Consider the following 13,164-nt stretch of genomic DNA (forward strand, 5'->3'; position numbering starts at 1 on the left):
CAATTCCCTCACACGAACTCAATTCCCTCTCACCATCTCAAGGAGATTAAAGCCGCCGAAAAGGCTGTATTCACAAATGTTTCGCTTCATACAATTTCATGTCTCTCATTGGGAGGCAAGTGCAATTTCAGAACAAAGTATTTCATCCAGCCTGTCAGCTTGCAAGTCACTTCCTCTCCTTCCTGTCGTTGCATTGCAGAAGGAAACAGAATTTAGCGTACTGGATCATGACCAGAGAGATCGCGTCCTGACAAACAAAATAGATTTAGCATTTTCTACATCTGGTTCATTGGCCATTCCCTTTATTGCTCTTTATTCAGTAGAGACATTGAATGAGTAAGTAACCTAAACAGAGAACTTGTCTGAAGTAGACTTGTCTGTAATTGTTCAGTGGCACTGATACAGCAATGGGTTTGTGTATTTTGCGAGTACATTTTTGTGTAAGCGAACAATGAAAGTGTGATACTTTTGTGTGTGTACTCCCCTTCAAATGAGTGGATTCGGCTATTTCAGCCGCACACGTTACTGACTGGTGAATAAAATCGAGCACACAGCCATGCAATCTACATAGACAAATGTTGGCAGTAGAATGGCCTTACTGAAGAGCTCAGTGACTTTCAACATGGCACCGTCATAAGTCATTGTGTCAAAATTCTGGCCTGCAAGAGCTGCCCTGGTCAGCTGTAAGTGCTGTTAGTGTGATGTGGAAACGTCTAGGAGCAGCAACGGAAGTGGTAGGCAACACAAGCTCACTGAACGGCAACGCTGAGGGCTGGAGCGCGAAGCCTGTAAAAATTGTCTGTCCTCTACCCGAGTTTCAAACTGCCTCTGGAAGCAACATCAGCACAAGAACTGTTCGTCGGGTGCTTCATGAAATGGGTTTCCATGGCCGAGCGACCGCACACAAGCCTAAGATCACCATGCACATAGCCAAGCGTCGCCGGCAGTGGTGTAAAGCTTGCCGCCATTGGACTCTGGAGCAGTAGAAACGTGTTCTCTGGAGTGATGACTCGCGCTTCACCATCTGGCAGTCCGACGGACAAATCTGGGTTTGGCGGTTGCCATGAGAACGCTACCTTCCCCAATGCATAGTGCTAACTAAAGTTTGGTGGAGGAATAATGGTCTGTTTTTCATGGTTCAGATAGTTGGAGGACATGTGACATTTGGTTTCAGGTAGGTTGAGGGATGTTCCAAAAATTATATTCAATTGAATGTTCTACTTCCTGGTTGCCATCTGGCAGTCCGGTGGACAAATCTGGGTTTGGCGGATGCCAGGAGAGCGCTACCTGTCTGAATGTATCCTGCCAACTGTAAAGTTTGGTGGAGGAGGAATAATGGTCTAGGGCTGTTTTTCATGGTTTCATAGTTCCAGTGAAGGGAAATCTTAACGCTACAGCATACAATGACATTCTAGATGATTGCGTGCTTCTAACTTTGCGGCAACAGTTTGGCGAAGGCCCTTTCCTGTTTCAGCATGACAATGCCCCTGTGCACAAAGCAAGGTCCACACAAATGGTTTGTCAAGATTGGTGTGGATGAACTTAACCGGCCTTCAGAGCCCTGACCTCAACCCCATCGAATACCTTTGGGATGAATAGGAACACCGATTGCGAGCCAGGCCTAATCACCCAACATCAGTGCCCGACCTCACTAATACTCTTGTGCCTGAATGGAAGCAAGTCCCCACAGCAATGTTCCATCATCTAGTGGAAAGCCTTCCCAGAAGAGTGGAGGCTGTCATGGCAGCTAAGGGGGGGAACCAACTCCATATTAATGCACATAATTTTGGAATGAGATTTGCCGTGCAAGTGTCCACATACTTTTGGCCATCGATGTAAAGCGTTTCTTCTCATGACTGCAAATATACATTTCTCTACCCCCTGACTACACCTGTGGGACGGACTTGAACATTCAGTCTTCTACTGGGGGTGAACATGTACATGCTCTTTGCATTTCCCTATTTGTGTGTGAGAGCTGAGCGTACTGCCCCATTTTGAGTGTCGCAGCATGTCTGTGTGTTAGTCGAAGTCAGAGACAGTGTGACATGGGAAGCTCTGATCGACAAGATGTGGAGACACATATTTCGCACCAAACAAGGTTTCCGCGTACCCAAGGCAAGTCTCAGACCCTCTGTGTTTTCAGCGTATACACATGGGTGTGGTGTATTTTAGAGGCTAGAGAAAAGGGTCCCCTGTGAGGACAGTGGGTTCGGAGAACTGAGAGGTAGGAAACACACGGTGGTGTCTTTTATGGCTGTAGTCTCCTGACAAGCCCCAGCTACTCATTATCTCTGTTTGTCACAGAGGAAAGAAGGCCAGAGTACTGTCAACTTGGACTCTACTGAAACCTCTAACCTTCACTTAAAATGAATTGTGGCATTCCCCAGCGTTGTGTTCTGTTTCCAAACTGAAGAAAACCCTCTGAAACAGGAACTTGGAGGTACTATCTACACTAGTTCAATAAGGAACACATTTTCCTTCTTTCATTTCCAACCTTTTGAAATGTTTTGCTAGCTACAACATGCTGGAGCCCTGAGGAACACAACCTAGCTCTCTGTGTGAGATATTAGAAGCCTGGCAAACCAAGGATAGTCTACATCGGACTAAAATAAACGATCTGTGTGGATGTTACCACTACAGCAAAAGGTTTTAGTTGGCACACCGTTTAAAAAAAAAGTGATTTATGTATTTGTATGCGTTTTGAGTTACCCTTCACTTTCCATTTGCTGTGAGAAGATTCACATTGTTTCATAATTCCACAAAGAAATTCCTTTACCGCTCGTCAGCACTTATGTGAAATCCTACGGAGTGTGCTGTCTGGTGAATTGCATTCATTTACAGCTTCTTGGAAGAGCGACTGTAACAGTTTTCCGTACTCGCTGATAGCTGTAGAATGTGTGTGTGTGGCTCAGTTGGTAGAACATGGTGCTTGCAACGGCAAGGATTGTGGGTTCGATTTCCTGGGGCCACCCGTATGAAAAATGTATGCACACATGACTAAGTTAATGTGGATGAAGGCTTCTACTGAATTGGAATATACAGTGCCTTCAATATATTCATACCCCTTGACTTATTCCACATTTCGTGTTACAGCCTGAATTCAAAATTGATTAAAACCATTTTTTTTTTAAATGTATCCTACCCATCTACACACAATACCCCATAATGACAAACTGAACCTGTTTTACATTTATTTTTCAAATGTATTGAAAATGAAATACAGAAATCTCATTTACATATGTATTCACACCCGTGAGTCAATACCTTTTGTAGAAGCACCTTTGGCGGCAATTACAGCTTTGAGTCGTGTGTGTGTCTACGCTAATCTGAATTCAGGGATTTTCTGCCAGATGCTCAAGCGCTGTTAAATTAGATTGGGAGCAGCAATCTTCAAGACTTTCCACAGGGTTCAATTCTAGGCTTTGGCTGGACCACTCGAAGGACTTTCACATTATTGTTCTGTAGCCATTCCAGCATTGCTTTGGCTGTTGGAACATAAATCTTCTCGTCAAGGATTTGCCTGTATTTAGCTCCATTGCTACTTCTATCCTTACCAGTCTCCCAGTCCCTGCCGCTGAAAAGCATCCCCAAAACATGATGCTGCCACCAATGCGTCACGGTAGGGATAGTGTTAGATGGGTGACAGGTTGTGCCTGGTTTTCTCCGGACATAGTGCTTTGCATTCAGGCCAAAGAGTAACATTTGTCTCAACAGACCACAGTATTTTACCTGATATCAGTCTTTCATGTGCCTTTTTGCAAACTCCAAGCGTGCTGTCATGTTCCTTTTTCTCAAGTGGCTTCCGTCTGTCCTCTCTCCCTTAAAGCGCAGATAGGTGAAGTGCTATAGAGACTGTAGTCCTTCTGGCAGGTTCTCCCATCTCAGCCAAGGAACTCTGTAGTTCTCGCATCTTGGTCATTGGGTTCTTGTTCACCTTCCTGACCAGCGTCCTTCTTGCCTGGTTGCTGAGTTTGGTTGGACGGCCAGCCTTAGGCAGAGTCTGGGTAGTTGCATATTTTTTTCAAATTTCCCAATGATTGAGACCACTGCGCTCTTGGAAACTTTCAAAACTCTAGAAATTGTTTTATACCCTTGCCTGATTTTTGTCTCATCACAATTATATCTCAGATCTATGGACAGTTCCTTGGACTTCATGGTATAGTTTCTGCTCTGACATGCACTGTCAACTGTGGGACCTTTATGTAGATGGGTGTGTTTCTAATTCATGTCCAAACAATTGAATTGGCCACCTGTGGACTCCAATCAAGTTGTAGTGACATCTCAAGGATGATCAAAGGAATGTGATGCACCTGAGCTCAATTTGGAGTGTCATAGCAAAGGGGTGTGGATATTTATGTAATTTAGATTTCTGTATTTCATTTTCAATACATTTGCAATAATGTCTAATCATATTTTCGCTGTCATTATGGGGTGAGGGGGGGGGGGATTCAGGCTGTAACACATCAAAATGTGCAATAAGTCAGCATATGAATATTTTCTAAAACACTTTAATATTGTCATGTAGCCCCAGGAAGCGAGCGAGAGTGGTGACATCAGTCTCTTTCTGTGGGTTAACAGAAACAGGAAGTGAAGTGTGGGAGGGCAGAGCTGCGTCCTGTCATCTGTGTGTGTGGCAACCAGCCCATCCTGACTGCCCGGGTGGACAGGACACACAGTTGCTGCCGTGTGTGTGTGTGGCCTATTTATAGAGCCCAAGTATCAAAATAATGGGCTGCAAAATAATACCTTTACTGATGGCTCTCAATATCATAAGGTAGCATCATAAAAAGCATGTTTTTCTCCCTGCATCACCTCTACAACCGACTTTTTACTATAGAACACTGCATGTGAATCACAGCCAAACCTGATGCCCTTCTCCCTCTAACACCTCCCAATCAGGACAGGTCCCATATTACCTGGGTAGAGAAGGACTTTGCCAATATTACTGCCAAGGTAAGATTATTCCTCATTCAGTGGCCTTATCCACAGCTAAGTCAATACACTCTCTTCCTCAAATGCTTCGCCTTGCTGACCTAAAATCAATATTGTGTCAGCAATGTCAGAATATGTTGCGAATAATATGCTTTTCTGTCTGCCGACTCAGAGTGAAATGCAATAGCGCTGTGGCTGTCTCCTTGGCTGTGGCTGGCTCCTTGGCTGTGGCTGGCTCCTTGGCTGTGGCTGACTCCTTGGCTGTGGCTGGCTCCTTGGCTTCAGAATTTGACAAGGCACCTTTTTCATACATCTTTGCTGTAGAAATGTGTTATTTTCAACATCTGGTTGAAATCCGTGTGGATTTTCTAGGGTTATCACGTGACTTTAAATGGACACCTGAAGCTTGAATGGCTCTCCATTGAAAGTACTTCTTAGTCCAGGACTAGGCTCTGCATCCTGGGAACCTATCCTACATTCCTTGTCTTTATCACATCACAAATGGAGTTAGGACTGAGTTCATACGGTAGATAGCATAGCGGTTAAGAACATTGGGCCAGTAACCGTAAGGTCGCTGGTTTGTATCACCGAGCTGGTGAAAACTCTGTCTGTCGCTCTAGATAAGTGTCTGCTAAATGACTAAAATGTAAATTATACTGTGAAGATAATAGGGGCGCGATCAGCAGGATACGTTTTGGAACGTTCAGAAAAATATATCTCACAAACATGCCTCTCTGTCATGTAGGCCAAGAAATCATGTTGGCTCAATGCATGGTATTTATATCTGCAAAGTTCAACTGAAGGTGGCCTAGGTACAAGTGGTACAGTACAAGATGTTTTGATCCTGGTCTAGTCATGCAGTAGACCTCTAACATGGGATCTGAGGCGCTTGAAGAAGTAGTAGTGACTTAGTCTCCATCGGCTTTCTGAGTGGAACAGTTTTCGGTGAAGCTAAGAGGAAGTGTGGATAGATTTATATAGACACAGTGTGTTTGTAGGGATGTGGATGTTCCTCTCCACACACACGGGGTAGATGGGGGGGGGGGGGGGTGGCGGCAGGAAAGAGGCTGTAAGGGATTCCTGTGTCCTGGCCCGACTCTCTCGCTCTTTATAGTGCGAGAACGAAGGAGACAGAGACCTCTGCGCTCTCTATTAAATTCAAGGGGCTTTATTGGCATGGGAAACACATGTTAACATTGCCAAAGCAAGTGAAGTAGATAATATACAAAAGTGAAATAAACAATAAAAATGAACAATAAACATTACACTCACAGACGTTCCAAAAGAATAAAGAGATAACTAATGTTATGTCTATTAGGTGTCTCTCTTATGTGTCTCTATCTGGGTCATAATGTTGACAGTGAGGGAGGTGACACCTCACCACCCTGGCCACACCTCACCACCCTGGCCATAGCCAACGGGAAGTTGTCCTGTCTGTCTTTCACACACTAGTTGTGTGGGTTCTGCACACAGGTCTCTTCCTTCCTGCCTCTATCTCTCTCTCTCGCTCCCTCTGTCTGAGTGTCTCTTTCAGTTCAGCAGTAGTCAAAGCTCTGTGGTAGCAAAGGACAGGACACAAAGTTAACAGAGCTTACATACAGAGTACAACTTTCATCTTACCTGGCAGTCTACCAGTCTGGTACGAGATTGAGGACTTTGTCCGGAGGTAGGGGGGGATGGGACTGGGATAAGGTCTAGGTTGGCAAGGCAATGTTGAGATGGACAAGGATGGGAGGAAGTTTAAAGTGAGCCGCATGCTGACCCTCTTCTTCCTCTTCAAGAAACACCAGACCAATGCTTTGGCCAGCTGCAGCGCGCCACAGACGGGCAATGAGACAGACGCCTCATGTGTAGACCGTCAGAACAGGACCCCGTGTATGGTAATGTGGTCTTCACACCGGGGCGAATCCCAACTTCCACTTGTCAAATTTTCACTTACATGGTCATGCGTTGAAGTGCATTTTGGACTAAGCTGGTTTTGGGGCCATAGATAATTAGATCTGGTCTTGTAGTGTATGGAGCAGGAGATGTGTAAAAGGCATGTCATGTGTTAGAATGTATTGTTCTGCATTTCTTGTCCTCTTCTTTGTTTTGTTTTGCTTCCTGTTGACAGACTATGAATGTGCAGTGCCAAAAGCAGCTATTGAGGTATATGGCAGTTGTGTAGGTGTATTAATGAATTTACACTTATTCTATTGTGCTATGTGGCAGCAAGTGTTATGAGAGCTTATTGTGGTCGAAGCAGTCTGACTCAACGGGTTGAAGGCCTTCACATCGCAGGTGTTCCTCATTATCACCTTGGTCATTATTCAGTTCCTGTGAAACACCTGAATGAGTCGAAGTGCTTCACAGTATGTCAGTTATTTGAATCCTAAACACAGAGATATTGACAGTATGTATGTGTCATTCAGAGAGTATTCAGACCCCTTGACTTTTGCCACATTTTGTTCTGTTACAACCTTATTTTTTTTTAAGTATGTTTGACGAGCAGGTGTCCACATACATTGTTCTTGACGGTAGGGGTTAATTTGTTAAGAATGTACTAATTTATTCCAAACAACTTAACTTGATTACAATAAACGTACATTTTAACTACCGATCGTATGTATACCTGCTAGCTTTGTAGGAGACCGATGCAGTGGGTTTGAGATCTCATACCTGACACACACACACACACACACACACACACACACACACACCTGCCTGTCTTCCAGCTCACTGCTTCACCCACCTCTGCTTGCTCTACTGATGTAGCACAGGAGGTGGTCTATCTTTATTTAGAGCACTTAGAACACATTCTAGACAAATCCGTTCAATGTTCATGTGTAATTAGTCCAATTTACAACAAGTACACATCTAAACAAACCCATTTAATGTTTATTCGTATTCATTCCATTTAATTTCTCTCACACTTCAGATGACAAGATCTAAAATAGCAGGGGTTTTTGTCCTCTGGTTGAGTTCATTGCTCTGGGTCTCAGGCCAGGCTGTTTCGCAGTAAGATAGGACTTTCATTATTTACACTGACTAGGTCTGACTACATAATTAAGGTGGTGAGGTATTGTAATTTCATGGTGACTCAGTGTTAACTCAGTCAGCAGTGTGGTAGAGGAGTGTTTGTGTCTAGTGTTAGTTCTACCCTCAGTAGTATGATTGTCTACTCACTATGCTTGGGTCACTGCACATGGTTACTAGCCTACTGCATACTGGAGTCTAAAGCCTTGTTCACATTTGCAAATTTGAAGTGACTCAAATTCTATTTATTTGCATTTCTGATTTGAATCTCTTTTTCATGCTGTCTGAACAGCCAAAAAACACATGGAATCGGATATTTCAAGCAAAGTTTCAAACCACCTTCTGATTCCTGGCTACGTGACAGTCAAATCGGATTTGTTTGCCCTCAAGTGGGTTTGACTTATTTGGCATATCTTGCTGCTTGCTAGCTACTCTGACTTTTTGACAAGAACATGTGGTAGCTAACTAGCTTGTTTACAAAAAAATTAGGGACTGTGCAAGAAAGCTAAACAGCTAACTAGCTAGTTGACTGCTGTGGCTAGCCAAAAAGGACTCGTTTTGAAAGTTGGATCTCATCGTTTGAGGCGTTATAAGTGTTCTTACACTGATTTTAAACATTCAAAGCAACTGGGAAACGTCCATGACAACGTTGTCACCTTAACTTGCTACATAACTTCTGAGTGACAGGAAGCACGAGCACCACGACCAATCAGCTTACACCACTGCACACATACCCGTTGTTACTATGACAACTAGGGTAGCCTTGTCAGCAAATGACTGCTGTCTGAACACACACATCTGATTTGGTCAAATGACTGCTGTCTGAACACACACATCTGATTTGGTCAAATGACTGCTGTCTGAACACACACATCTGATTTGGTCAAATGACTGCTGTCTGAACACACACATCTGATTTGGTCAAATGACTGCTGTCTGAACACACACATCTGATTTGGTCAAATGACTGCTGTCTGAACACACACATCTGATTTGGTCAAATGACTGCTGTCTGAACACACACATCTGATTTGGTCAAATGACTGCTGTCTGAGCACACATCTGATTTGGTCACTTGTAACTTGCTGTTTAGACAGTCAGTAGTTCAAAACGGATTTGGAACAAAACAAAATTCATTTGAACATTGAGGCCTGCAGTGAGAACGAGGCTTAAGGGGCCTGGGGTTGGGTCACTTCACATGGTATTGCACTGCAACTCTGCATACTGGAGTTGGCTATTTTGAGATGTCTTAGCAAACATGGTATAACGTATAAAGGCAATGTATTTGCAAAAAAAACAAATGGTCTGTGTGTACTGTGTGAATGTTGTAATTTCAGTAAGATTCAGTAGGCCTAGGCTCTAAAGCAGCCTATGTGCAACAACGCTGGTGTAAAAACAGAATTATTTAAAGTTGTGGTTAGTGTTACCATTCTCAGTATCATTGACAGTAAATGGTGCCATCAGCCTCACTGTTCCGACAAGCTGCCCACAACACAAATACACCTGAGGGTTGAGAAGTTTCCCAGGGGATTTTGGTTTTTTTGGTCTACACACTTGTTCTCTCTCTGTCTTCTAAGCCTAAATAGCACTGCTGCACCAAGCCATTACCGTTCTCTGAACTCTCTCTCTATATATATATATCCGCTGGTAATACCTGGTTTTCTAACCTCTTCCTCTTTTCATTTGGCTTCTTAGAATTAAGTACACACACTTTGATCAGGACACAACCTAGTATGAGAAAAGAGGAACCTGTATCAACCAACTCCCAGCAGCTCCTAAACGTCTTGCTCCTAATGCCTCTGTCTGTATCAACCAGCTCCATCATCTTGCAGCTCCTCATCTTGCAGCTTCTCAACATCTTGCTGCTAAGCTACATGCGATAGTTATTTGTATGCACTGTAGGAAGCTCTGGTCCTATTCATTCTGAAATATTCTTATCAAGAATTAGTTTATTTTCATGGTCACGTGATCAAACGTCTTTGGTTTTCCTCACTGGACCGTTTGGAGAAAGACAGATTTGTACTACCAAAGGACGCATGGCAAAATCTTACCGTGTTTAGGATGGGTTTTATCTGTAGACGGTGTCAATGTTTTCTCTTGGAAGGGTGACCTACTATGCTATCTCCTGCATAATGGACCTTGTTTTTGTTACTGTCTAGGACAATGATGTCATCAAGGAGATCAACATCACCAACGTGGTCAAGGAGGGCTCAGAGAAAGCCGACGCCCGCCAGTTTGAGCTGCTTAAAGTGCTGGGCCAGGGCTCCTTTGGCAAGGTAAGAGATTGTCTAAGGTAGTACATTGCCCATGTTCCATTAACCCTCTGCTTGCAGATAAATGGTAGATTGGTTTAAACCAGGGGTGGGTAATTCCAGTCCTTGAGGACCTGATTTGGTGTCAGTTTTTCCCCAGCTAACACACCTGACTCCAATAATCACCTAATCATGATCTTCAGTTTAGAATGCAATTTGATTAATCAGCTGTGTTTTCTAGGGATGGAGAAAAGGTGTGACACCAATCTGGCCCTCAAGGACTGGAGTTGCCCACCCCTGGTTTAAACAGTAGGATAGAAATCTTGCTTTCACTTGTCCAATCTGGGAGAGATCAGTGATGGCCTCTGTCATAAAGCAACTTACTGATTTAGAACAGGGATGAGCAACTTCAGTCCTCAGGGGCCTGATTGCCCCAGCTAACACACCTGACTCCAATAATCAACTAATCAGATGATCAGTTTAGAATGTAATTAGTTGAATCAGCTATGTTTTGCTAGGGATGGGGGGAAAAGTGACACCAGTCCGGCCCCTGAAGACGAGTTGCCCATCCCTGGATAAGATCAAAATGGGACTAGCAACACTGCTGTCTCCTCCTCCTCCTCGTTAGTGGGGAATAATGGTTAGAACAAAATGACATTCACTGCAGCATGTTTTACTACACTTCTGACCTTGTTTAGGGAAGCGAATCGTGTTTGACTTTGTGACAGATAGTAATGACTGACTGCTAAGCTTATCTCTTTAGTAGAAATACTTTCCACTTTAACCTCTCTGGGCTAGGTGGGACGTTTGCGTCCCACCCTAGTCAACAGCCAGTGGAATCCCGTGGCGCGAAATACAAATACCTCAAAAATGCTATAACTTCAATTTCTCAAACATATGACTATTTTACACCATTTTAAAGACAAGACTCTCGTTAATCTAACCACACTGTCCGATTTCAAAAAGGCTTTACAACGAAAGCAAAACATTAGATTATGTCAGCAGAGTACCCAGCCAGAAATAATCAGACACCCATTTTTCAAGCTAGCATATAATGTCACAAAAACCAAAACAGCTAAATGCAGCACTAACCTTTGATCTTCATCAGATAACACTCCTAGGACATTATGTTATACAATACATGCATATTTTGTTCAATCAAGTTCATATTTATATCAAAAAACAGCTTTTTACATTAGCATGTGACGTTCAGAACTAGCATTCCCACCGAACACTTCCGATGAATTTACTAAATTACTCACGATAAACGTTAAAAAATAACATAATTATTTAAAGAATTATAGATACAGAACTCCTTTATGCAATCGCGGTGTCCGATTTTAAAATAGCTTTTCGTGAAAGCACATTTTGCAATATTCTGAGTAGATAGCCCGGCCATCACAGGCTAGCTATTTTGACACCCACCAAGTTTGGTACTCACCAAACTCAGATTTACTATAAGAAAAATTGGATTACCTTTGCTGTTCTTCGTCAGAATGCACTCCCAGGACTTCTACTTCAACAACAAATGTTGGTTTGGTTCCAAATAATCCAAATAGCGGCGTTTTGTTAGTGCGTTCAAGACACTATCCGAAGGGTGACGCGTACTTCGAAGCATGTCAAACGCTGTTTAAAATCAATTTTTATGTGATTTTTCTTGTAAAATAGCGATAATATTCCAACCGGGAGTCGTTGTTTTCGTTCAAAGACTGAAAAAGTAAAATGGACTCTTCACGTGCATGCGGCGCCCGTCTCATTGTTCTCAGATTGACCACTTACCAAATGCGCTACTGTTTTTCAGCCAGTAACTGCAGAGTCATCATTCAACGTTCTGGCGACTTCTGAGAGCCTATGGGAGCATTAGAAAGTGTCACGTTACAGTCGAGATCCTCTGTTTTGGATAGAGATGACAAAGAAGGCAAGAAATGGTCAGAGGGCGCTTCCTGTTTGGAATCTTCTCAGGTTTTGGCCTGCCATATATGAGTTCTGTTAAACTCAGACACCATTCAAACAGTTTTAGAAACTTTAGGGTGTTTTCTATCCAAATCAAACAATTATATGCATATTCTCGTTACTGGGCAGGAGTAGTAACCAGATTAAATCGGGTACGTTTTTATCCGGCCGTGCAAATACTGCCCCCTATTCCCAACAGGTTAAACCATGCAGAAAGCTGGTGTTTTAGCACAGTGGTTTTCAGACCTCTCCTCCAGCCGTTCCACGCATTTGAACTATTCCACAGATTAGTTTGATTCAACTAATCATCAAGCCCTTGACTAGGTGAACCAGGCGAGCTGTTCAGGGCTACAACACAATTGTGAAAAGTCTGAGGAGCGGTTTGAAAACCCCTGCATTAGCAGCGTCCAATCACTCCCAAGGCGGTGCAGTTTCCGTACCAGGTGGTGATACAGCCCGACAGGATGCTCTCGATTGTGCATCTGTAAAAGTTTTAGGTGACAAGCCAAATTTCAGGAGCCTCCTGAGATTGAAGATGCGCTGTTGTGCCTTCTTCACCACACTGTCTGTGGGTGGACCATTTCAGTTTGTCCGTGATGTGTATGCCCAGGAACTTAAAATGTTCCACCTTCTCCACTACTGTCCCGTGGATGGGGGGGTGCCCCCTCTGCTGTTTCCTGAAGTCCACGATCATCTCCTTTGTTCTGTTGACGTTGAGTGAGAGGTTATTTTCCTGACACCACACTCCGAGTGCCCTCACCTCCCAGTAGGCTGTCTTGTTGTTGGTGATCAAACCACCACTGTTATGTCGTCTGCAAACTTGATGATTGAGTTGGAGGCATGCATGGCCACGCAGTCATGGGTGAACAGGGAGTAAAAGAAGGGGCTGAGCACGTACCCTTGTGGGGCCACAGTGTTGAGGATCAGCGGAGTGTAGATGTTGTTTCCTACCCTCACCACCTGGGGGTGGCCCATCAGGAAGTCCAGAACCCAATTGCACAGGAAGAGGTTC

At 43.7% G+C, this 13,164-nt stretch overlaps 1 protein-coding gene across 6 annotated transcripts in view; it reads left to right on the forward strand.

The window, feature by feature from the left end:
- The window catches only part of LOC106612640 (ribosomal protein S6 kinase 2 alpha), an 88,055-nt gene that overhangs the window by 48,054 nt on the left and 26,837 nt on the right, over nucleotides 1-13,164 (forward strand). Inside the window, exons 1-4 of one of the 6 annotated variants that reach the window (XM_014214121.2) lie at nucleotides 1,899-2,115; nucleotides 4,900-4,953; nucleotides 6,714-6,812; nucleotides 10,107-10,223. In XM_014214121.2, the coding sequence (XP_014069596.1) occupies nucleotides 2,068-2,115; nucleotides 4,900-4,953; nucleotides 6,714-6,812; nucleotides 10,107-10,223 (318 nt within the window). In that variant the 5' untranslated portion in view covers nucleotides 1,899-2,067. Of the gene's footprint in view, nucleotides 1-1,898; nucleotides 2,116-4,899; nucleotides 4,954-6,383; nucleotides 6,599-6,713; nucleotides 6,813-10,106; nucleotides 10,224-13,164 lie in introns of those variants that run through there. The other 5 variants (XM_014214040.2, XM_014214344.2, XM_014214524.2 and 2 more) reach the window with 5 other exon arrangements.

Source organism: Salmo salar, chromosome ssa01 (genome assembly GCF_905237065.1).
Source record: "Salmo salar chromosome ssa01, Ssal_v3.1, whole genome shotgun sequence".
NCBI lineage: Eukaryota > Metazoa > Chordata > Actinopteri > Salmoniformes > Salmonidae > Salmo > Salmo salar.